The sequence below is a fragment of the Parasteatoda tepidariorum genome, chromosome 2 (assembly GCF_982258835.1).
Source record: "Parasteatoda tepidariorum strain Cologne lab strain chromosome 2, Ptep-v5.0, whole genome shotgun sequence".
NCBI classification, from domain to species: domain Eukaryota; kingdom Metazoa; phylum Arthropoda; class Arachnida; order Araneae; family Theridiidae; genus Parasteatoda; species Parasteatoda tepidariorum.
The window spans coordinates 82604583-82632361 of NC_141756.1; the positions used below are offsets into that span (position 1 = coordinate 82604583).

The following is a 27779-nucleotide window of genomic DNA, read 5'->3' on the forward strand; positions in this document are numbered from 1 at the left end:
ATAGTGCCAACCAATTAAGTTACAAACTATTTACCGAAAATTAATATGAAGTAGGGAATATTTGTAGTGCAGTGTAATGGGAAATTTGAGAAAATGTAAAGAATCTGAAAAGTCGAACACTTGAAATATAAAAATAAATTCAAAAAGAATAAAATAATTGCTTCATTACTTTAATATTATTAGAAAAATAAAAAGTTTATATTAAATGGATTTATATACTTATTTGGGAAGCATGATACGCGTAAGTTCAGGGAAATAGTAAATAACCAAAAGAAGATTTAATAACTAAAAAATAAAATAAATAGTCCACCAAGAACAATAAATTTCGCTTTTGGTCACACGGATCCATAAAACATCCCTTCTGTACTAGTTCTAAACGCACACTGAAACTTTACTTGTTTCTTTTACATGGAAAAAGTATCATCAATCGCTCTAAAGAGGATAATATCATTTTAACGGTAGCTAACTGGGGCTCTGTATATATTAAAATTAAGAAAGTAAAATTTAAAATTTTTTAATAGTTTGTCTTTTTGAACAAAAATTAGAAGGGAAGTTAAATTTACAATGGTTTTATTTAAATTTATATGAGACAGAGGGAAAAATTTTGATTTTAATTACAGCTAGCTTTCTTTTTTCTTTTTTAGACATTACATGGATAATTTGCATCACTATAAATTTTGATGTTTTTTTAGCTCGAATTAATTTTTCTTATAATTATGTCAAAGAGTTAATTTTTCATCTAATTATGTCAAAGTTCTTGTTTTTGATTTAATTATAGTACATAAATTTGCAGTAAGACGCTTGTTCTACTGAAATTTGCAATAAATATATTTAGGGTTAGATAAAATAGAGCTACTTTCAAAATAAACATTTATAACTTATATTTCTTTAATTATTAACTTATATTTTGAGTATGCACATTTTTAATCAACATTGTTTACAAACACGAGATGGTAATAAAGTTCTAAAGTAATTTTCTAAAGAGTTTAAATTTAAAATTCATTATCTTAAACTTTTGAAAATGATAGAATAATGTTGTATGTCGTCGAAGAGGGTTAAAACAACACGATAAGAAACACCTTCTCAAACAATGCAATTATCAAAAGAAAAAAAAGAAGAAGATATTAGCGTGTTTGTAAACTCTTGAGTGAACACCAAGAGAAATGGGAATTATTTGGGGCCGAAAACCGTTCAGAATGTGCTTGTCAAAGTGGTCCAACAGGTGGAGTCGAATGAAAAGGCAGGGATGATCCCAATGCTTCATCATTCTCCGTTATTCTACCAACAGGTGAGCATCTGAGATGAACAGGATGATGAATACTTTGTGGATTGTTGGTGTTTTTGCACTTATTGCTACAGGTAGGAAGCTTTATTTAATTTTCCCCATGTCTGAAACCTTTCTTTACTTGCATGAATTTATATAAAAAAGTCTGAGTTAAATTTTTTATAAAAAATAAATGTGAAATATATAGATTACTTATGATCTAAATATAAAAATGACGGAAAATTTAGCTACAAGGGTGTGCTACATTAAAGAATCAAGTACCTAAACCATTTGTCAGCGTTTTTTAGTGTATTGTTTAGGTCATTTTCTCTTAATGTTGAAGATTAGGAAAACTTTGGATTCATGTTTTCTTCAAAAGCATATTAAATTGAGTTTTCAAGTTTTGCATATCTTAAGGCCTACTTAATTTGTTACCCAAACTACTCATATACATATCGTATTTCATGCAACAGGTAAGACAAAAATTGTAATTGGAAAAGGATTTCAAAAAGCAGATACTAAAGAATGTTTGCACTCTTTAAAATGTTATTTTACTTATTACTTTGAATGCAAGTTGTACAGAATTTAAAAGCTAAATGTAGCAAGCTGCTTACAAGAAGTGCAAACGCTAAGCTTTTCTAAATATTAGGAGCTAATAACCGCAAACGCAATATTAGGAGTCAACATCATTCTAAAATTCTATAAAAGTAAAAATTCTTAATAAAGAATTTTTTTATAAATCTTTTAACATAACATTGAAATTAAAAAAAAATTTAAGAGTTTGCATAAACGAATCAAATTACTGTCTGTTTTAAACCGGAAAATCATTTTTTGTTAGAGATCTTATTGAGAAGTATGCTTGAAATGTTACTAGCACAATTTTTACATTATAATTATTTTTAATTGAGTGAATTAAATACAACATTTTTTTTTATGATTATCACGTTACTAAGTTGAGTATTTAAATTGGATTGGAGCTCATAATAATAAAAAAGATACAGTTTATGATGAGGTATTGACAAGCAAATGGGTGGCATATTCGTTGACTTACTTTGATAACATTTTTATACTAACGAAGTCTGTTACTTTTTCAATTTGAATCCGGTATGGGCAAAACATTTTACTGCCTTTATTATTAATGCTATCACTTTTATACTTTAGAAGAGTTTCTGACAACGTTTACTGTTTTCGATTATGAATGATAAATCCTGTTTTCAATACTTTTTCTCCCGTCTGTCCTTGGTTATAAATATAATACTTTTACAATCTAACATGTAAAAAACTAACACACAGAGTTTTCAAAATTTCATGAAAATCGAACGAAAATTGAAGAAATTATGAATCTAGATATTAGCATATGCCTCCAGAGACTAGGCATTTGTGAATCTTTTGATAATACACACGTTTAGATTGCTGTATTTATTTCATTAATTTTTTAAAAAAAATACAGTTCAAATTTTGTAAAAATATAAGCATAAAGTTTAAAATAAGCATAATCTAAACATTATCATATGTGATTAATCATAATTTATGCGTGATTAATTCACATTAATATTAATGATTAAATGTTGTAGTAAAATAATTATTAGTTTCTTATAAATGATAGTCATGATAAAATAAATAAAGCTAAATTTGCATTATCGAAGTTTTACAAGCAAAAATTTCGAAAAAAATCTGAAATTGTTTAAAATGTATCATTTTCTATTTTATTCACTACTTTCGTATAAAATTTTCAGTGCATATTTGCTAGTTTTTCTAAACAAATCTAAGAAAATTCTAAGATATTGTGATATTTTGAAATAATGAATTGTTGTTCCCACTATAATTTAGCTAATTTGGTAGATGAAAAAGTGCACGTATTTTAAATAGCAAATAAATATAAACAAGAATTAAGAGAAAATAGTTTTTAAGCTGTTTAAAATCTAAAAGCAATGTTCATTAAATACTTTAGTTGTTTAAACCTTAAATGTAAAATATTGTAAATAACGCCAGAAGAAAACACCTCTTATGGTTGAAAAAAAAAGCCTAAAAAAGCTGTATAATAGAAATGGGTAGATTGTTATCAAATCTACTTTCTCAGGGATAGAGGCAGTAAAAGTTTACTAATTCGCAACACTGTCGTGCTGGGTAAATTATGTTAAGGCTGTTAAAATCTCTGTCATTCGATGAAAAAGTTTGTTTTAAGTGATTAAGTCTTTAATGTCCATTCATTTTATTGCCGTTGTTAAAAGTTTTATTTCGATACTTGATTATTCGACCATATAAAACCATATGAATTTTTTATGGAACATGACGCAACTTAAAATCTTATTAAAATTGCTGATAATATAGTTTAAAAGTATCAAGATTATGATGCAAACACAAATCAATATTTCTATTTCTAACTATGTCTCAAAAAACTTTTAATTCATTTCCATTAAAAATTCAAAATAATTCAGAAAAATTTAAAATAATTATCTTTTGTTTAGTAACATAAACCAAAACCTTAACTCAAAATTGAAATACATTAAAGTAAATAGTTTTCAGATTTGTTAGCAACGTAATTTTTAGGTTTTGTTTCCTTAGTTTTACATATTTATTGAACATAATAATTTAAAAAAAAATCCGTAGTAATCTTATAATATATAATAACTTAATAATATGTATAATACATGTAATACTTAATAATATATATAATAACACAATAATTTCATGATAGATAATAACTTAATGACATAAATAATTTTATAAAAGGTTCATTTTATCTCATGTTTTCAAAATGTATCTTTAATTTCTTTAATATTTCTATTGATAGAAAATTAATTAAATAAAACTATTTTTAGACTAAATTGCTATTTTTATACTTTTGTGAACATCAGTATTTAGATTAACTACTATTATTTCACTCATGTTACCTTCGAACTGTATGCATGTTTTTATGTCATTATTCATACGTGGGTTTTAAGTGAAATGTGAAAATCGGGTTTTCAGCGAGCAAGATTTTTTATTTTATTCCTAAAATAGAAGCAGCTGCTAAAGTATAATTGATAAATCAAATAATGAACTATGTCAGAACTTGATTTTTTCGTAATTATAAATTTCAAATAAAAAATATGGTGAACAAACTTTATTGAGAATCCTACATTTCATTCACCTTAGCGTGCTAGATGGAGGAAAGAAAAGGTGAACTTATCACTTGACCTTGCGTGTTAACAAGTAAAATGTTTTTAACCTTTCTGATGGTAATGTTTTTTCACAATGTATTTTGAAAATTTGGATAGAGGTAACTGTTTTTTAGATGGCGAGACTTGTTACTGTCCTACATTTTGTTAGTGTTTTGACCTTTGATTTTTTGAAGTTATTTTACAATAATAATAAAAAAAGGTTCTACATAGGGCATTTTTGCATCAAAGTCACGTTTCTTTTTAAATTTAAAATCTACTTCTGATTATTTAATTTAAGAAAAAAAAACTATTAAATTTGTTTTCTTTTAAATTAAAAAAATATAGCTGGAAATAAAATAATTTGAAAATTCTAACAGATTAAATTCACTGGTTTCAGAAAATATTAGTTGTAACGAAGCTTAGGTTATTTAGCATAAATAACCTTGATGCAAAGATAATAATTAATAAAAAAAAAACTAAACTACTTAACTCAGTAGAGCGACAGCCCACAGAGGGCCAAGGCCCACTGTGCCTATCTCAGTTTTCTTGACATTGGGCTCTGGGGTGCAGGAGCAGATGTTCCGGTCAGGAATAATTAAAAAAAAGCATTGATTAAAGTCAGGAATGAGCACTTATTTTTAAGAATGGTGACTCAGAAAATATTTTATTTCGGAAAATATTTTTCGGTAAATATATAAAAAGGGTTAATATACTATTGTAAGTTCTTAAATGAATTTATATTTGGCGTAAAAATAAGTAATAGTTCCATTATTAAGAACTATTTTATTTATAAAGCTTGAACTTAAATGTTCTATTGCAACTCATGATTCCTCATAATTTGTTTGAAAAAATTATTTAAAAATAAAAGAAATTACTTAAAACCTTTAAAAAATTATATTAAATTGCATTGCTAGTAACTAAAGGTTATACTCTAATGCATATGGTGAATAAAACATAAACTTTCACTAAAAAAAATAATTGTTTACTTTAAAAAAAAAAAATTTTTTTTTTACCTAGTAGAATTCGCAGTCAGTTTTCACACATTAAAAATGTCTAACAAATAATAATAAATCAATATGAAAGACTAGCGAACAAAAATTCTTTTTCAGTATTTTTGATTGAGTGGCTGGATTAAAGTATTTATAATTTTTATAAACAGTTTTTTTAAAGTTTTTTCCCATTAAATAATTCATAAATACACTGGTTATCATAAATTAAGGAAAATTCACAAAAATCGCGATAACTCAAGAAATTACACATGGAATTTTATGAAACTTACCCACAATATACAACACATAGTAAGGTATTAAACAACATAAAAAGAAATTATCAGACATTAATAGTAGTATAGAAATTAGCACATGTATAAAATAAACAAATTGGAAGTATCGGTTTGCAATAGAAAAAGTACCTTTAATATGGAATATGATTGCCTCTAGAAGCAATACAGCACAAACAGCGATGTGTGATGCTTTCAATTATGCGGTCTATCAGTTCAATAGGAAGTGAGAGCCATTGCTCTTGTAAAGCAGTTGCAAGCGTGGCAAGGGTCTGAGGGGGCGGATTGATGGCAGATACACGCCTCCCTAGAGCATCCCAAACGTGCTCGATAGGATTCAAGTCCGGGGATCGAGCTGGCCACTCCATGCGAGTAATTGTTTCCTGTTGAAGATAATCATCAACAATGCGAGCTCTGTGTGGTCTTGCATTATCGTCCTGTAACAGGAAGCAATCACCAATTGCCCCGGCATATGGGCGCACATAAGCATCAAGGATGTTGTCTCGATAAACCTGAGCATTCACGGTTCCCCTTGGAAAGACATGGAGGTATGTGCGCCCTCCTAAGGATATGCCTCCCCAAACACAGACACTGCCTCTTCCGTATGCATCTCTTTCACGGATGTTTGATGGATGATAACGGGTCCCAGGTTCTCTCCATATCAAATAACGTCTACTGTCACTTTCTAGACTAAACCTGGACTCATCCGTAAAGAGAACAGGCCTCCATTGATCTGACGTCCAGTGGACATGTTGTCGGGCCCACTGCAAACGGTCTCTCCTATGGCGTGATGTGAGCGGCACGCAAATGGCTGGTCGTCTCGCATACAGACCACCTTCGTGGAGCCTTCTGCGCACAGTTGACGTTGACACCAACCTTCCGGTGGCTGCAGCAAGAGAGGATCTAAGATGTGTCGGAGTAGCGGTTCTATTCCTGCGTGCACTTAATGTCAAATATCGGTCATCGGCACTGGTCGTAACAGTTGGCCGTCCTTGACTGAACCTCCTAGATGCCGAATCTGTGGTTTGAAATTGCCTCCAAAGTCTATGAACCACAGATGGACTCACATTTAGCCATCTGGCCACTTCTGATTGACTCTGCCCTGCCTCTAGTCTCCCGATGGCTCTCCATCGTAGTTCTTCAGGCAAATGATGCCTAGAGGTCATTATTACGAATTGGCTATCTCAGATTTTCAATGTCGCAATCACAGTAAAATTTGTGTGCTTTCTCTCAAACTTGGACTTTTATGCTCCAGGCAGATGACGTAAGCCGAGTGCAGCGCCACTAATTTGCATATTGCAATTTTACTCAGCTACTCTTAGTGGACAACATATGCAAATTTTGCACGGTTTGGCTTACTTTTGAAAGAGTTATCGCTATTTTTGTGATTTTTCCTTAATTTATGATAACCAGTGTACTTATCCATTTAAAAAAATTGAATTTGTAAATTAACCAAAGGAAATTAATATGCGCCATACATATTTTTCATCTAAAACGGGATTTATGAAAAAATGTTACAAGTAAATGAGGAATTAAAATGCAAATTTTAACAGTCAATAATTCTTTTCTCAATATAAACACTTAAGTAACATTTATGGCTAAAACTCTTTTCAAACTGGTTTTTCAGAACATAGTTATATTTTTTTTCAAGACTTATATTCAAAATAGCATTTAAATATATTATCAAATAGTTCTTTATTATTTCAGAACTATACAATTATTGGTCTATAAACTATCGATAAAATCGTTTAAAAAATAAAATTTAAAAAACAAGAATGAATTTGAATTTTTTATATTTTAATAATTGAATGTTTAAAAATATTTAACTGTTAAAATATTATTTTTATTCAAATTAAAACATCAACTTCAGTGTTAATTGTATGAAGAAAAAAAGGAATGAAAAAAAATCTTCAGAAAAACATAATAACTTCATATATTACTTTTTGAAATATCTTTGAGATTATTAAAAGTAGTTTTCTTAAGTATTGACAGGTAAAAAGTTTTCATTTCAGTTAAAATTTAGGCATATTTACGTATGCTTTTAGCTGATAAGTCATTGATATGATATTAAGGCTTACCATTATTTTGATGTGAATAAAAAATTCTTAACATATTAAGTAACTTAATATTAACTTACTCAAGTCAATTAGAATCACAGACAAAGATGTAAAAAGTACAAGCAAAATGTTTTAAATATCAGGCAAAAGATGATTTTTCTTTAAATTTTAAATTTCTAATAATAATAATCCGCTCAATCAATTACTACCTTAGAATTTAAAGTCTTTCACTCATTGAATAAAAGCATCCATCAAACGATAATTTTAAATCCAGAAAAGCAGACGACTTTTAATTTTTTATTCTTCAAACCACTTATTCAAAATGATTTCTGAAACTAGTTCAAAGGTATTAAATGTTTATAAAAGTTTTTTAATTTTGGAAGCAATCAGTTATTTCTTTATTATTTATTTACTTTTTTTAGTTTGTAGTTAAGTATGTTTTTCAGTTTCATTATTCTAATATCTAAAATCCGTTATTTGTGTCTGAGCGGTAGGAGAAACAATTTTATTTGCTTTAAGAGAATGAAAGCGGATGCCAAATAAAATTTGAAATCTCTCATAAATAGCCAATCTATTCAGGGTTGTTCCCAAACTTGCATACCGTCCTCGGGATGTCTACCAGAGGACTTTTTATGAATGAGACATACAGGTAATGACGCACGGCTGAGCACAGCCAGAATGCGGGGAAGAACCACAGAAAAATAGGAGGATAATGAGGTCAAGAGAAAAATGTGGGATTATATCCACAAACGGCATTTTTTTGTCGCTTACCCTTTTTACACACGGAAGCAATGTTTGGGACGACGCCTTGAATTTAGCATCCTAACAAACACTCTTACTTTTTAATATTGCGTTTCGACCCACTGACTCAGAAGATGATAGGCACGTGCCGGCTGTTATGCATACTTTTAGGGTTTAGTGTTTTCTAGTGTAAAAGCGAAGGTGGTCATGAATGGGAAAAAAACCTAAATTTATTGTCAGCGGAAACAATATATAAAACTAAATATGTTACTGTTTTGTAAACAGATATTCTTTTGTTAACAGATTCGCTATGAGTATAAATTACTGCGAAATTGGATATCGTGCCTTTGAATTGCAAATCGAGAATTTTCTAACTTGTTACAAGTCTTATAGACAATTTAACCAAAATACTTCCAAAAAGCTTTCGTTTTTATCTATCTATATATTTTGTCTGTTGCCATATAGAAATATCATTCTTTAAAACTTTTAATTAGATCTAGATGGGGAAAAATGCACTAATTAAAAGAACAACGAGTTTAACAAATAATGAACATTAAAACTCGAACACTGACATTCTTTTTCTGTTCAAATTATAAAAAAAATTGAAGCCATGCCTATAAAGAGTAGAATAAAGTGTCACCATGGGAGCTATGAGTGGAATTTTAATGAGTTTTAGAACAAAAGATGTTGCACTGATAAACTGTTAGTTTCTAATTTATGTCCTATCTGATGTAATCACTTTTACTTGATCTTGAATACCACATTAGCAAATGACTATAAAAATTATCTGTGTTGACACAAATGCTTTAGGAAGCCTAAATACATAAATATTAAAATTTAAGTAAAAAGTAAAGAATATTTTTTTTTAGAATTTTGGAATTAGATAGATTAATAAATATACTCTAACATACATTTCAGAAATAAACAACTTAAAGTATCCAAGTTTTTAAATTTCAATCAAAATGAAATATAGTTACTGTTAGAATAACTATTAAATGCTTCTGAGATGCGTTAAAATTATTTCATTTTTCATAAATAGGTTAGTTTGAGTGTAATATTTGTGTTTATTTAAATGATTTGCACAAATTAAGTATCATTCATTTAGAAAAATTAAGACGAAGATAACAACAAGGAACAAACTTTTGTTGCATTTATACGAATACTTCATCTTGCCTAATTCGGGTGAGGAAATTTTAAATCTAAAATCTTTTTGCTCTTAAAGCCATTTTTTAAATAACATTTTTAGTCTTCTTTTTGTCGAAACGCAAATATTTAAAAATGATCTATATAACAGAGAGTCACGCAAAATTAAACTTAACTTCCATGGAAGTTAAGGCACGCTATCGGGATTAAAATTGCTTAGGAATCCATGCTAGGAAATGCCTGCATACACTACTAGGGGCGCTTCCCATACGAGAAGCACACGGTTCTTAATTAACGGTTCACGAAAAGCCCATGGTAGCGTATGAAGGCATTTCCGAACATGGGTTCCTATGCAATTTTAATCCTGATGATCTGCCCAACCTGCCGTAGAAGTTTGTCGTGGCATTTGCGTGACTCTCTGTCTTATATAACGTTTTTAAACTAGTACATTTCGGTAAAAAATAGACTAAAAATTTTAGTTCTTTAAAAGAATCTGTAGCTTGGAGAGATAAACCGATTGAAGATTTGAAAATAAGGATACAAAATTATTTAAGATATATTTCAAAAATCTCAAGCAACAGAGAAAAAAACTGTTGTAATACATCGTATTTTTTATTATTACCATTAATTATTAATATTTTTTTAATGAGAAGTATAAATTTCTTTACAACTTTTAGCTCTAGAAAATTAATTGCAAAAAAAAAATATCTGATAACATTTATAATTTTTATCTAAAACAAAATGAAAAAAAAAATTATTTCGATGAATTCTTTCTTTAACCTTGCTAAAAATGAGGTCAATTGCTTTTATTTTATAATAAACGAGTATTTTTATTAATGCTCTCTTAAGGTATAATATATATATTAAATACCACAATGAGGTCATCTTTTACCCTCTAGTTATAGAAGTTTCATTTAGAAGTCCATTTCCTGTGGTTGCACAACAGTATGTTCTTTTAAGTGGAACAATTAATTGGAATTTAGTAGTATGTCGTGAAGAAATCGATTATAAATTATTGCACAGAAGAAGAGTTTTTTTTAATAAATTATATATATTTTCTCCATTTCTTTGTCATGACACTAAATAAAAAAAAATATTAAAACATTAAAAAAAGAAGAATTGAAGATGTGTGGTTAATAAAATATTATCTAATTTGGTTTTAAAAAATATATAATCTTGTCTGCGTGATTTTAATTAATGTTTTGAGTGACAAAATAAATTTATCTCAGAAGGTCATTGAAATTAAATGACTAGATTTTTAAACTCGGCAATCTGCGTCTCAAGAAATATTTCAATTATACAACAGGTTTACAGTAATGCGTAGTGTTTCATAGTATTTATTTTTTTAAATAAAAACATACTCTGTGAATGAATTTATAGTGTATGTTTATCTGAGATTTATTATAGTTAGGATTTTTAGTTGTACACAGAGAAAAAAATAGTGCGTGGAGTCCCTCCTCGCGGAAGAAGTGAAACTTCGTAATGTGGAAATGAAAATAGGAAGGGGTAGAAATTGATTTTTAGTGAAATCATATTGTTTCTTTAAGACAAACTTTATTAACATTGCTTACAATTCACAATTGATCGCATCTTTTAATTATCATTTTCGAGTGGAGAAATATCCAAATCTATAACATTTACAATGGGATTATGATAACTAAAGTAGATACGAAATGTTTGAGTTCTATTTTTTCAATATTTCTTGCAAAAATTGCATCAATGGTAATTCCCCCTTTAGTTGCTGGATCATTCCTACCATTTATCATTTCCAATCCAAATTTGTCTTTAAGGAAGGTTAATAATGTTTCAGCTTCAGGTAACGAGAAATTCATATTAAAATCTTCTGTAAGGATCACTGGCCGCTCGTTGCCATGGTAACGTTAAACGTTTAACGCAACCTTGTTGGAAGTCGCATTAGAAGTTTCACTTAAAAAAAAAAAAAAAAAAAAAAAAAGAAGGTAAAATTACCACACTCTATGGCAATGACATTTCTGGTGAAAAAATATAATTCTGGTAGAAAAAACCTAAATATATGGTATTTAAAGCATTCATCTGGTAATTTTTCCTTTAATATGGTGACGGCTTACCGGAAACTTTGGTTTTCAAAATAATAGTTCTCATTACTACACATATAGTAAAACATACTAAACTGAGAAATAAACTTACAGAATAACTGGTTTTTATGCCATGGTCTAACACACATATATCTTTTTCACTCATTGTAAAACCATATTTTATTGTAAATTTTACCAAAATCATTACCAAAGCTCTTCGATAAAAAGTACCGAGCTTTTTAGTGTTCCCATAGAGCAGTGTTTTCCAAACTTATAACTTTTGTGCACCCTTTCTAAATTTTTCGTAAAGCTGTGTGCCACTAATAAAAAAATTCATGTATTTTTTACTAGAAGAAAATTGCACAAAATCAAAAATCACAACTGGCTGTTGACACCACTAATTATTAACTGTTAACTCTGCAAAAAATAGCCAATAGAAAAATACGTAATCGTAAATTTTCATGGCTAGCTTTTCTTTTAAATAAAATTTTGTGAAATTTTTGTGTACTGCAAGATATTTTGCATAAGAACGCGTACCCCCGCTAAACTGTTCCCGCACCCCTGGGGGTACGCGTACCACACTTTGGGAAACACTGCCATAGAGCAACAAACGTGTTAAATTTTACCATAATCTGGTAACTTTGACCATGGTTTCTGATCTAAATATATCAAAGCTAAAAACAGTTTACAAAATTCAACTAGTTTAAATTGAATTTGGACATAAATTAAATTAAGTTTCATTCATAAGGAAACTTCAATTGCTTTAAGTAAATGAATTTTATATAGTATTATTTTCAAAAATCAAAAATTGCTCATAAGTATGGAATTTTTACAGATGAGTTAACATTCCAAGTAATTTGAAAACATTTAATTTGTTTATTATATATGGTTATATTTTTTCAAGTATCAAAAACCATATTTACATATTTTGTTGTATCGTAATTAAAGTCCCATGTCTTTCTGATAAGTTCAGGCAACTTCTCTTTTAACTAGTTATAGTCTGTGAGAGTGGAATCTTGCAATCAAAGTTTCAATAATTTTTAGACAATCTAGAGCATTCAAAACTCTATCATGCCTGTTGACAATACACTTTTTAATATTTTTTCGACTGTCACTAGAAGAATTTACAATCATTTTATTACCTAACGGAATTCACCAATCAAAATTCCGTCGACTTTGTAACAAACTAGAGTGCTCAAATCTCCTCGTGAGCTCTGTTGTTTAAATACAGTAAAAGTTACAATCATTTTTTTATTCACTCTAAACATTTATCGTGAAAGGGAATTGATCGTGAATTACAGTTTTGATTATTTTCCGTTCAGCTTGTGTACTCAAACTTTACTAGAGCATTTTGCCCGATTGTTAGTTATTGAAATAATTGTTGTTGACATTGAAATTGCTCTCTTTATAATACAAAATTAACCACCAATCGGTATTGTACCCACTTAAGATATATGTCTGAAAAGGAGAAAAAACAAACAAACAATAAATTTAACAGCTATTTTTCAAGTAGACTAATGTTAAAGTAACGAAACGAAAATGGTAGAGAGCATAATTTCCAGAGTAGAGCGTATCATTGCAACAAAATTTTGTCGCCACTGAAAATTCTTTGCACGTTTCTCAGAAGTGATGAGTCTCACAAAAATAGTAATATCACTTTTTTATTCTGCATGTAAAAACATGTTTTCTAAAATTTTCAGTATCGAGTTGCGTTGCCATTAAAAATTAACAATTATGGTTGAAATAATTCTGAATGTGTGTTTCCATCTGTTCCCACGTATTATGTTACGTCTATGTTACAAAAACAAACAGAAGAAATATATTGTAATACAGACATGTGAAGTCTCGAAACATACCGCTCTCAAAAAATATGAGAAATCTGCATCGTAATTCCGTTTTTACAGTAAGTAAGTGTAAAAAGCTTAGGACAATGTAATGAAAAGTCACATTTTCGAATTGTTCAGAAGAGTTTTTTTGCTAAAGAACACTATATGGGCGATAGGTAGTTTCTTTGTATTGTACTGTTATCCAGAGGATAGTCTATAAGTTTGTAAGGTACCTATCAGAATACAATACTGAGGAATAATATAGTTTAAACTAATTTCACCTTACAAGAAAGATTATAATTGAATTGTCGTAAACTCTTGAAATATTTAACAGTATTATGACCCATTGCATTTATGTACCCTCGTACATGAAGTCAAGTAAAAACGAATAACGAATGAATGAAGGTCAAATAACAAGCATGTCTTCGCGTACAGCAATATACCAAAACAAACATAATTCAAAATGAATTGAATAGTGTGTCAGTAAAAATGTGTTGAATTAATTTTCTTAATAGCGTGTTTCGCGATCAACTGTTTGAATTTCTTGTTATTAAATCTCAGGGTTATTATCGCCATACGATAAACAGAAAAACAATCAAAGGGATGCTCAATTTACCGTTATTTTTCCTAACGGGAAAAAAATCCATCTATTATATCGGAGGTATATTTGACATGATAATTATTTTGTGGTATTTATTTTTTTAACTTAGTAATTTAGGGTGCATTTAACAGACAAGGTATTGCATGTAAATGCCCCTTATTAAGTTCGTGATTCATGGTAATTTCCGGAATATGTTTCAGTTACACGTTCTCTGATGAGAATTTTTTGCTCACCTTGAATATCCGTTGAAATATCTCAGTTGCACTTGCGCAACAACGTTGCTTTGCGTGCTGCCAAGCCGAATTCATTTTCGATAGCTAGCCCCAAGGTCAGTAGAGATCTTCACCTGTGTCTGAGAAGATGAACCTGTCCCCCCGATATTCCGAAAAACTTTTTGGTTTTAGTCAAGTGAAAGTGGGTGACCTTGCTGTTGCGCATGACCTTATTGTTCCCATATGACTTTCAGGATGATTTCTGAATGCAAGTCTAGTCGAACATCTCACAGTTAAGGTATTTAAGTTAGATTAAATTTAACAAGGTTCTGTTCAAGGTTTTATTTAAGAAAGAAGGCAATTAAAATATTGCATCACTATTTTAAAGTATATTGAATATTATATATGGTGATAATTTATACTGAGTTAATATTAATATAATTCACATAATTAGAGGGTAAATGTAATTGATATCTTGTATTTTAGCTACATCATGTAAACTTTATATGACTGCATTAACTCTTTGACGACGATGGGACACATGTGACCCTTTTGTATGCTTTTTTCTGAGGCTTTAATTAACACTAGAAAGACTGAAACTTAGTATATACCTACCTATATTGCCCAAAAGCAGTCAAAACGACTGGATTGTAAAAGAATAAATAATCTGTAATTTCATTAATCTGTAAATGAATTTGCTTAAAATTAATTTTTAATAGTTTTCATATTATTTACAGTTATATAACAAGTTATTAGTAAATATTTACAATAAAAAATTTATCTGTGGTACAAAATTCTAAGAAATTGTGCAATTATATACATCATTGTTTTTCTAATTGAAATTAAAAGCAGTCAAAATGACTTCCTTAGGCAATCTAGTGTTAAAGCAAAAATATATTTTGTTATTTTTAAATTATAAAAATCAGTGTAATAGTTACTAAAAAAATCTGTTAGATTATCGAAATTATATTTATTGTAAAATATAAGGCCGGGGTGGTCTGGTTGGTAGGACGTTGGACATGTGTTCGTGAGAACGAGAGTTCGAATCCAACCGATCGAGGAATCCCATGTATGGTGACTGGTACGCATTAAATTTGTTTGAGTCACAAAGTCCTCCAAGTTCCTATAGCTAATCGATACCTCTGGGGGTATTGAATTGGAGATTGATCGCTCTCTGGTTCGAAATTATTATCTGCGGATGGATGAAAAGTGCGTGAATAAAGTCCTTCCTGCAAAATAGATTGTGACGTATGTGTGTGATGGAATCGTATTCTTGGCAACAGAAAACCAAGAACAGCATCCTTTGTCTTAAAACTTAGCTTGATTTCAAGCAGGCTTGCTGATATTGGCAAGTGGTATTTGTAACAACACAACATAAGACTGTAAAAAATTTTTTTTCATTCATATTGAAAAATTTATCAAAAATTGATAATGTAAATTAAAGAAATTTTGATGATGAATAACTGTTTCTCTTAGATCTAAATAATTTCTAATCAGAGCAAATTTGAAAAAAAAAAAAATTGTTTGGAAGTGAGCCGTGTTTGGAAGATTTTTTCCATTAACACAGAAAAAGACACCGGCGCTTCATACTGTATTTAACCGTTAAACGAATAACCGTTAAACTTTAACTGAATAAATTCAACGTTAACCACATTACTACTACGAATTACATTGCTATCAGATCCAAGTTTATATGTTATTTCTTCTCAAGTCAAATAATTCTACTATACACTATACTATTGTTAATTGTACTATCATGATTGAACCGTATTAATGTGGAAGTAAATCAACATCATACGTTATTGTGGTTCAAATTAATAAGGTTAAAGTTTGTTGAACTGTAATAAAGTATTAAATTACCGATATTGAACAGATCAATTTTATTAAAGAGTGTATCATAGGTTACGAGTAAGATTTAATTTAATTTCTCAATTTATTGTTAAGTTTTCTGTCGCTCTCATATTTTAAAGGGAACTCGGAACTTTTTACATCAGTAATTAAATTGCAGAAATTACAGAAAAGCTTATTATAATGTTCCAAAACTTCAAATTTTGTCTTAATAAATTTGAAATTAAGTGAGGAATTTATAGAACATTTTATTGGTATTTAAAAGGAATAATTAAGTCTCAATTTTACTTTAGGAATCGAAAATTCAATTTCATTTACACGTAATGTTTATGAAAATAGCGAAGAGAACCTTTAATACTAGCGCATGCCAATTCAGAGAAAAATTTTGTTAATCACTGAAAGCACTCAATGGTAAAGAAAAACTTATCAAGGTAAAGAAACGAGACGCTTCTATAGGGTACTGATTCTAATTGTTACTGTAAATATCCTATGTAAGAAGGGTAACTTTTAAAGCAGTGAGTGCTGTAGATTAAGAGAGAAGTGCTGAATGATGGTTATTCCAGTAATTTAAACTCGCAAAAATTCTTCAACAAGTTATCATACTTCTAAAAAAATATTTTCTTTTTGCTTAATAATCTGTTAACTAATGCTTACATCGTCAACAAAAGGATGAGTGCTAGACTGTTTTAGCTGCTTTTTGCTAATCATCAGTTCTAAACAAAATCTTTTTCTGAGTTGGCGTGCTGTTGCGAATCTTTACAATTAAATAATGCCAAACTTTTTTTTATGTTCTCCATTGAAATGAAATATGTTTCAGAATTTATAACAATGCATATTTTTTTGTGCGTAAATTTCTTACTTGGTTCACAATAATATATTTCTTACCTTCACAGTTGCAGCGCAAAAGAAAGATATTTGCAAGAAAGATAACGGTTTCTATCCACATGACGATTATTGTGATTATTACTACGAATGTGTGGATGGCGTGCCTTATTTGCAAGAGTGTCCAAATGGATTGGCCTTTGCCGGTGTCAGACGAGGTTTAATCAACCATTGTGACTATCCACACAGAGTTGGTTGTCCTGACCAGGAAACAGGCAAAGTTATGGGACGTAAGTTGACAAATTTATAGAATTTTTAGAGTGATTTTTATGATTATGTTTTAGATATAATTAGTTCTTGTTTTCATAAATTCTAATGCAGTACATTTTTAAACTGTAGAAAAAAGCAGAGGTTCCCAAATTTCTCCACGTTACATCTTAACGAATTAATTTTGATTGTAATTTTGATTAATTTTGAAATTGTCTTATGGTATTCCAATCACATAATATATTTGTCCGTGGTATAATATTTATTACAAGCATATATAATGTATGTTTCATAAGATTACAGAATTTAACAGGAAATAACTGTGGAGAATTTGATACTTATTACAACTAATACTTAAAATCTTTTCATTCACATTAATTCAAATTAATAAGAAGGCATTAGAAACAATATATAACATTATAAGTACTAATAGCTAGCTAGTTAACCTTTTCATCAGAGAAAAGGTTTTCTGAAAGTTGTTCCATTTCAAAGATTGGAGAGGCCTTAATTTAAGGGAGTGAAAAATTATTGAATTTATAATTATAAGATTTTCAGCACAATATATTAGTTATAGAATGCAGGGTTATGGCAGGGCTAAAGAGAAAATAGAGAAAGGCTGGTTCTTTCCTTTCAAAGCTGAAGCTACGATTCCTCACCTCATGACGTCACACGCCGCACACAGATCTCGAAATCACAACTAACGGATATTGAAACTTAACTGTTTATACTTTCCGTGAGAATTGAGTTGAATGTTTGACACTTATCTGATAATAGGTGTCAAACTTTACACTGTTGACAAGTTATTTCTGCTCAGAAATATAATATTCATACATTTTCTTGGTATTCCTAATAGTATTAAAAAATAACATTTTAAAGTTACAGAAATTTCACAATGGTTTCATTGTTTCATTATCGTTTTTTAATTTAACTTTTACTGTTAAGTAAAAAAAAAGCATATGTAGGCACTCTTATAGTTACTTATTGTTCAATAACAACGGCTTATTAATTGAGATGGGATGTCTAATTTTATATATCTTAATACATTATCAAAGTAAAAAAAGCCTTAAATGCTAATTACTAAAATGATAATCGTTAATCATACAATAATGGAAATATTACACATAAATGTTTAAAATTAAGGCGCTGTAATTAAAACACAAATATTTTGAATACTATTAAATTTCAATACTATTAATAACTTTTATTTTTTAAGTTATTCATATTCAGGATTTAATTTTCTTTGACCTTGTATATATATTTTTTCCTTTTCTGTGTAAAGTTAAGAGATGGTATCGATTTCAATGGCTAATAAAAGTTCATAAACATTTAAAAGTAAAACATAATGCATTTTTATTCCCCAAAATTCTTCCAGTACATTTTATAATTCATTTGATGTCACCTTTATATTTTCTGAAGTAAAACATTTAAAATTACGTTTTCTCATTTTGTGTTTTACAATACTACCTGCCGGTCGCTGTTTGATATTTGACTACTACTCTTAAATTTCTGCAATCAGATAGGAAGAAAATTTCCTCAAAATAAAAATTATGGTAAACAATGAATGTATTGAAATAAGTTTTTAAAAAAAGAATGTTAGTTATATGCGAAAGAATTTATTTTTAAGGCCAGAAGTTGATGCTGCACCGCCGTGGCGTTACTGATTAAAAGCAGAAACTCGGAGCGGCACGTGTCTCTATAAAAGAATGACCTAGCCTTTCATTCTTTAGCCCTGGGGTTATGGGAGCATCAGTTAATCTTTTCAATCGAGAAAATTATTCTTTATATAGTACAAGGAAATTCGCTCCATGTCTGCATAAATCAAATGCAATATTATGTTCAATGGGACAACTTGGCCGCATGAAGAGTTTTCACTATAAAAAATTGTGAAATTACTTTTTATTTTTGTTGGAATATTGTACAAAATGTACAACAATGTTTTTATAATTTATGCAAACATAATTTATTAAATCTTGATTGCTCCTTCTTGAATTTCTCGATTATGCAGTCAACATTTTTTGTAAGAACAATTCAATTGTTTTATTTGAATTATTTCTCTCGTGAATGAACCAGGATGTTCTTCCGTTTGAGATTAATTTATTTTTGTAGTCATACTGTAAATGTTCAATTAGAGTTCAATATAATAGTTTTAACAATACGTATTTAATTTTACTTGATATTTGCTTTTTAGAATCTCCACAAGGAAATGGAAACTGTCCATGGTTGTTTGGTATTTTCGCCCATGAAAAGAGTTGCACTAGGTATTGGCTTTGTTGGAATGGTACCGGTACAGTACAGATGTGCCCATTTTCTCTTTTGTACAACGAAGTGGAGCATGCTTGTGACTGGCCCGAAAAAGTTCCTGGATGCCAGCAACATCGTGAGTAAAAATTTATTTTCATGCTGTTTTTGGATTATTTGAATTTGCTGCTTTCATTTTTTTTAAATGATGTATATACTTTGCTAAGAACGTAACAATCATTATTAAATCTCAATTAACAATGAAATTCTGCTTAATTTAGATGCAAATGCTTCGCAATCTTTAGAAAGGAGAATTTATGTGAATAGATTATATTTTTATGAAATTTGTTGAAACAATTTTGTTTTTGTGACTTCATAAAAACGGCTTATCAATAGTCAATTTTATATAGAATTATAGTGTTATAATGCATGGTTTACATAAATTTCCTATTTTATTGATTGTAATAAGTTATTTTTATTAAAAATTAATGTAATAACAATTAGCTCAGTACGATTTTAACAAGAAAACCCTTTTTTAAATATTTATAAAAGTATTTTAAAGATTTATTGAATATATTTTTATTCTGTTGTTTGTTAATTTAAGAATTTTGCGAGAAATAAATTTTATTTTAATACAGGAATGATGTAACAGAAAGCAATATACAGGGTGATTCTAAGAAGATGGGCAAAATTTTAGGAAGTGATAGTACACACCCAAGCAAACAATTTTTGTCGAAGAATGCATAGTCGAAAACAAAACACAAAACCACTAGAGGGCGTTAAAGTTTATGTTCTTATATGAGGCAAAAGCAGAGTTGGCCAAAAATGTAATCGATTACATTTTTTGATTACAGTAATCAATTACTTGTAATCATGATTACAATTTTCGAAAATTTTGATTACAGCTGTAATCATGATTACAATATTGATTACAGTAATCAATTACTTGTAATCGTGATTACAAAGTTTGATTACAGCTGTAATCATGATTACATAGTCGATTACAGTAATCAATTACTTGTAATCATGATTACAATTTTCAAAAAATTTTGATTACAGCTGTAATCATGATTACAATTTTGATTACAGTAATCAATTACTTGTAATCATGATTCCAAGTAATTGCGATTACAAGTAATCACAACAAAAACGATTACAAGTAATTATGATTACAAGTAATCAAAATATATGATTACATGTAATTTGATTACAAGTAATTTGATTACATGTAATTTGATTACATGTAATTATGATTACATGTAATCTAATTACACGATTACAAGACTATTGCATTCTTATAAATGATTATATTTTACAGTAGATAGTAGAATGTATTTTATAATGATACATTTTGCACGTATTAACATGTACTGCATTTTGTACGTATTTGTATACGTACAAATGAATGTAACTGAAATGTATGTACATATAATTTTATCTAGTGCATATGTTCAGACATTTCAGTTTCACACACATGTACATACACTTATATTGTAGGTATAAAATATATGTACGTATGTATATAGATAATAATTACGTATGTATGTGCAAACAATGTAGACATGTACATTTATACACAATGAATATATGCATTTTATGCAAATATTTGTGTATGTAAAATGTATATCTATGTTCATGTACGCATGTATATACAAGTACTTGTGTTTGTACGAACTTACATACATTGTCTGTACAATGTATGTCCCATGCATGTATGTGCAATTTATTTATGAACAGTACAATATATGTATGCATGTACAATATAGGTATATCTGTAGGATGTACAATATATGTATGTATACATGTACATGATATGCCTGTCCAGTGTATTTATGTACATGTACATAATATGTTCATGCTCAATGTAAGTATCCAAATATGCATAATACATTTGTATACGATTGTACGTACATTGGGCGTATTTATATTTCACATATATTCATACATGCATTCGACGTGCATAACGTACGTACATACACACATTTGAGATGCATATATTGTACAGATGTATATACATATAGCGTACGGATGTATATTCATGTAATGTACATATGATGAACTGAACATATAATGTTCATATAATGTACATATGTGTGTACATATACAGTACATATGTGCATAAATATATTGGGCATAATTCTTTCGTACAAATTTAACATGTGTACATGCATGCTATCCCTATCTATGCATATGGTGCAATGTATATATGCCCAATGAATGTATCCACACATATACAATACACGTATGTTCCATGTATGTATATCCATATGTACTATATATGCACGTACAATACATGAATGTATGTACATACATTGTACATGCGTACATACATTACACGTATACATATGTACATTACATTTATGTCTAAATATGTGTACAATGCAATAAGTAAAATGCATGTAAGTTAACTTTTAATGACTCAAGCAAGTTAAATGACAAAATCAAACGATATTTAAATTTAGTTTTCAGCTTTAATTGTTCTATATCATTTTGAAATTCTCTGAATAAAAAATTATTTTCAGGTATTTTCATAAAATGTTTGACAATGCAGATTTATTTTTTTTATAACATAATGCATGATTCATAGAAATGTTTTAAATGGTAAGAAAAACGGTAAATTTTATGTGTGGAATTAATATTTAGAAATTCCAAATAAAATTATCGTTTGCTTTCTAAAAAATATGAGGTCGAGTTTCATATGCCTTAGAATAAATTTTAAAACAAATTTTAATAACTTTACTCATATAAATTCTTTTCTGTTTGCACAATGTATGTGTATATTGTGATTACATATATTCAAATGTACGCACGTATTTGTACATTACTTGTAATTATGTACATGTATTCGTTGTATGCACATGCATACATTGTGCATATAACTATTTCTTTGTACATCAATGCATTACATGCGCATAAGTATTAACAAAGTATCTAGTTATACAAGTACATACGTAAGTTGTACATAAGTACATACTTTGCGTGCACATATATCGATGTACATATAAATATGCATGTATACATGTACGCATTTTATTTACGCAACTATGTGCATATATTGTACCTTTAAATAACATTCTTACATATTGTACACAAATACGTACAATTTTATATACAAACGCAAATTGTATATACGTTCTATTATCGTAAATTTATACAATATATGCACTTAAGTACATAAAAGCGTGCAAACGCATAAACATTATTTTCATATACGTTCATACATGCATTGTCTATGTATACAAATATACAAAACATTGCCTTTTTGTACAAACTAACATACATGCGTACATGTATCATAAATGCATAATTATATGTACTAAGCATATGCGCATTGCATTAAGTATATTACAATATAATTATGAATATTGTACGTACAAACAATGTTTGTGCATACATTGTATGTATAGGAATCGCAAATTGTACGTTTATGCGTGCGTACATTCTATGTACATAAAAATATGTAAACACATGGCTACTTACATAAAAAATTTGACTGTAGTATACAATCGTAATAACTTGTAATCGTATGGTTTGATTACAAGTAATCACAATTACATGTAATCAAATTACATGTAATCATGATTACATGTAATCATATATTTTGATTACTTGTAATCATAATTACTTGTAATCGTTTTTGTTGTGATTACTTGTAATCACAATTACTTGTAATCATGATTACAAGTAATTGATTACTGTAATCAAAATTGTAATCATGATTACAGCTGTAATCAAAATTTTTTGAAAGTTGTAATCACGATTACAAGTAATTGATTACTGTAATCAAAATTGTAATCATGATTACAGCTGTAATCAAAATTTTTTGAAAGTTGTAATCACGATTACAAGTAATTGATTACTTGTAATCGTGATTACAAGTAATTGATTACATAGCTGTAATTTTCTGTAATCAATTACAGTTGTAATCGATTACTGTAATCAACGGCCAACTCTGGGCAAAAGCACACAAAGAACGATAAAGTTAAGTTATAAAAGCAAATTTAATGGCATGTGATTACAATAAGTGTTCAAAACAGTGGCCGGCAGCGGCTATGCACGTAGTACAACGGCAAAGAAAAGATAGGCAAACATTCTGAAACACATCAGGCATATCACGAACTTTCCCTGCAGCGGCCGAAAGCTTGGCGATAAGTTCTTCTGAAGATTCAATGGGAGTCTCATACATAAGAGCCTTCAGCTGTCCCCCCAAAAAGCCAATTATTTTTTAAATATTTTTAGACATTATAGCATTCGAATCAGCAGCTTTTATGTATGAATCGCATGCGCAGTAACTCGCAACAGGAATGGAGCTTTCACGTGCATCAAACAACTTTCCAAATGCGCCAGCACCTTTGCGTTTTGTTTTTGACCATGCATTCTTTGATAAAAATTGTTTGCTTGGGTGTGTACTATCATTTCTTAAATTTTGCCCACATTTTTAAAATTACCCTGTATATGCACTTTAAAAAAATTAACTTGATACATTATTTTAAGACAAAAGAGCCGTCTTTTAACATTACCAAGTTGATGTATTAAATAAAACTAGGAGGCTCCGCCCCCTGCTCACTAACGCTCGCCAACCCCCGAGAATTGCTACGCAATCCTATGTGGTTCACGCCGTGAACCATGGCTCGCTGCGCTCGCTCGCCAATGAACACAATGTTCTAACATAAAAATATAATATATTATCATTAAAGACATAGTATTTTATCATCAAAGACATAGTATTTTATCATCAAAGACATAGTATTGTACTTATGTAGATTAATTCTACCAATGTTCTTATTGGCTTTTAAAAAAGTATATTAGCTATTTAGATTGTACATGGTGAAAAAATCAAAACATTAGCTAAATAAGAAACATATTAGAAAAATAAATTATCAAATATTGCTTCACTAATATTCTGCATTTTAAAGCGTGAAAATCCAATGCATAAATAATATAAAATAAATTCAATGCATTCAATACAAACACTTAGACGTTTAGGTAGCTCCCAGTAGAAAAATATCAATTCAACAGCGGCCTTTCAAAGCATTCTCACTTCAATTAATTAATTAATTCCTAATTGAGTTTAAATTAAATATTGTCATGTTTTAAATGCATGAATCTGAATTGAACAACCAATGCTCACTCTGGTTATTGTTATCTGGTTGCTCACTACGTGCTCTTGTGCGCCGAATCCAATCAATTAAAAATGAAAACTGTTGCCAGCGCGAGAAAAGAAATATCATCGGTTTTATTGATACATACATACGTACGTATTAGCGTTTTATATAATAAGATTATTGCATGCGTCATCACATTGTGCACGAATCACATTGTGCACGAAGTTCTAAATAATTAAACGAAAACTTCTCTTAAAATCTTTTTAACGGTAATTCATAATAGCATGTTCATGTAATTTTACATACGAAAATAATACAAATAGCAAAGCATTAATAAGACAATTATTAATTATTAGACACTGATTTAAAAAAGTTTATCTTAGAGTGTAGTGTAATAAGGTAAAATCAATAGAATAATGCTATAATAACTCTTTTAGTTCTAAACTCTAAATTTGCAAAATAATTAAAGGCTTAATCCTAGTATACGTTACAAAATGGATCTGGCGACCTTAGCAATATTTGGGAGAGCGATAAAGTTTCCAATTTGCAGTTATAGATTTGACAAAATTCGATGGGTTATTACTTTTTAGTCGTTTCTCTATTGCAATTGGGAACTCTTGGTTTAATTTTGCGGTTGAGCTTGATATTCGTAAATTCGAGAACTTAAAGATGGCTTAATTTGGCTTTGGTAACAGTTTGGCGACAAGCGTTTGTGATATTTTTTTTAAAATCGCGCCAGGTGTGTAACGTATTCTAGGATATTTCCCCATCAAAATCAAAAACTTAATAAAAGCATAGTAGAATAAGAAAAATAAATATTGCAGGTAAATACTTTTTGGGATGCTAAAATATTTTATAGGAAGACATTGTCTTAACGACTTTTTTTATTTTTTTCCTAATGACAACCAAATATCTCCCCCAAGTCATTGGGGGGGGGGGGAAATTGGGTTCTACCATGTGATTTACCAGCCAATAAAAACGTCTACAAAAAGGGATTTTTTATCTAACGAATACAAACTCTTCAGGAGATTAACTGCTTTAAGTTAAACAGTATCAACACCACTTTTTTATCAAACATATCAAACGAATTTCCCTAAATTAATAGAGTTTAACGTAATTCTATACAATCAATTTGTCCAACTATGGAATGACGAACCAATCAACTTTTTTGTTCTGCGAATCACTAATGCTTTGTTTCAAGCTAATTTTGCTTCTGATTTTATCTCATAGCTTTGTGCAAAGGCACTCCAAATGGTGTGAAGCCGATTGATGGTTCATGTGCCCGATATTGGCATTGCATGGGTGGATATCCCAGGCTACAGAGATGTCCTGCCGGACTTGCCTTCACTGCAGATGCAGGAAGATGTGAATGGGCCAACAATGTTGCCGGATGGTAAATATTATAATGCTATCATTAATTTAAAGTAAATTTAAACCGACTGAGAAGTATTTCTTATCGAAATACTGTTGTCTGACCGAACCGAAATACTGTTGACTATAAATTGTCTTTCAACAAGATTCTTTTGTTAGAGAAAATGTTTTTAAATTTTTAAAGATTATAACTTAGCTGAATTTCCCTAAACATTGTTTTTAAATGTCTGTTGTTAAGGAAGAGAATATTTTAGAACGTTTAATGTAAAAAAAAGGTACCTTTCGGTTTGCCAAGTGCAAGGAAATTAAACTATTTCCCTTATTTTTTTAAAATTTAATTTATTTTATTATATTTAATTTTTATTTATTTAATAAATAAATAAAATAAAATTTTTTTTATGGACATCTGTATTTTTTAGAGATTTTCCGCTTGCACCCAGATAACTGAAAAGTACCAAATAAATTTGCATTTTTTAAAAAAATAATAAAATGTCATATAAATAAGCATTAAAATAAGCATTTAAAACATTTTTGTTTCGTTTTTAAGGCTTCAAATAAAATTAGCATTTAGCACTTTTAAAAGGAGTTGGAGGCTTCAACCTATACGCTTTGTTCACCAACCTTCACGATTCCTTCGTATTTATTATTGCTATTTACTTAAACATCGATATTTTTCACAGAAGCAAATATCATTTTATTAAAAAAAAAAATCATAATTTCTATAATTTTACGTTGAGCATTTTGTTAATAATCGAAACGAAAGGAATTATTACCGGAATTAAAGAAATAATTAAAAGCAATTGAAAATAATTCAAGATAAAAATAGAATGCGAGTCATAATTAAGACGAAATAAAAGAGAAGTATTTTTACTAGTTAACAATATACAACGATGACTTTATATCATTATAACAATTATAGGAATCTCTCTTGAATTGTGCTTTTTATAATTTTAAAAATTTCTATATAAATGTTAGGATGTTACATTCCCTTCTATTTTATAAATCATTTAAAACTACATAAAAACTTCTTTTTGATTAGTGAACCTACCCCTGCTCCAGAAGATGATGAGAGATCCCTTCAAGGAGTAAGCAGCGGCAACAGACGGCGTGTAACACCAAGTGAGGAAGATGCTTAGATCAATTGAATTATTGATTGATTTACAAATCTGAAGACATTCGTTGTTTTTTTACGAGAACACCTTCCGAATGAAAATAATTGAGATTGAAAAAAAAAGACTATTTTTCTAGTGCACCTCATTTAGCTGGAATCATCTGTCATTTCATTGTTCTATTTCTCATGCAATACTGAGTCATATTAATGCAATACGACTCGATCTGCATCATGCTACTATTTTTTTTCTTCAATTTCCGTAGCATTACAGTTTTTCCTTCTGTCAATGTTTCAGCAACACAAACAATATTCCAATTGGCAATCTTATGTTTATAAGCACCGTGAATCAGTTTTGCAAAATTTAACTAGGTTTGCTTTCGGGACTTAAACCGTATTCAAATCAACTGTACTTTACTTACAGCTTAAAATTTCATGCATTTTATGTTTTAATAGATACATTAAATTAAAAGTTACTTTTTTAAAAAAAGTTGCCAATGAATGTCTATTTGTTTGTTTCCGCATAAGCTGTGAAATTTTAGGAATTTACTGAGGATGAATGACTTGAGTTGGAAATGGCTTAGAGAATTTTCTCTGAGGCAGCTTCTTTAAAATTTTATTTTTGTAACCAAAATGAAGTTGTAAATAAATTTTTACTTTATAATAATTTCATGGCAAATTTATTTATGTGTAATTAAAT

At 29.2% G+C, this 27779-nt stretch overlaps 2 protein-coding genes across 2 annotated transcripts in view; one reads left to right on the plus strand and one right to left on the minus strand.

Moving 5' to 3' along the window:
• Window positions 1-7947, minus strand: part of LOC107439142 (uncharacterized) — a 42211-nt gene extending 34264 nt beyond the window's left edge. The window contains exon 1 of the mRNA XM_016051631.5: window positions 7824-7947. The gene's annotated coding sequence lies outside the window, so the exon portion shown is untranslated. The remainder of the gene's footprint in view (window positions 1-7823) is intronic.
• LOC107439143 (protein obstructor-E) lies at window positions 1197-27746 on the plus strand. The gene is made up of 5 exons (XM_016051632.3): window positions 1197-1359; window positions 17062-17280; window positions 19446-19634; window positions 25831-25993; window positions 27011-27746. The coding sequence occupies exons 1-5, from the start codon at window positions 1302-1304 to the stop codon at window positions 27105-27107; spliced, it is 726 nt and encodes a 241-aa protein (XP_015907118.1). The 5' UTR covers window positions 1197-1301; the 3' UTR covers window positions 27108-27746.
• Window positions 27747-27779: the final 33 nt, after the last annotated feature.

Bases quoted from the DNA above. Each gene is read 5' to 3' on its own strand.
- LOC107439143 (XM_016051632.3), top strand. From the start codon at position 1,302: ATGAACAGGATGATGAATACTTTGTGGATTGTTGGTGTTTTTGCACTT. The intron at 19,635-25,830 runs GTGAGTAAAAAT...TTTATCTCATAG, and splicing joins TCCTGGATGCCAGCAACATC to CTTTGTGCAAAGGCACTCCA. The intron at 25,994-27,010 runs GTAAATATTATA...CTTTTTGATTAG, and splicing joins GCCAACAATGTTGCCGGATG to TGAACCTACCCCTGCTCCAG.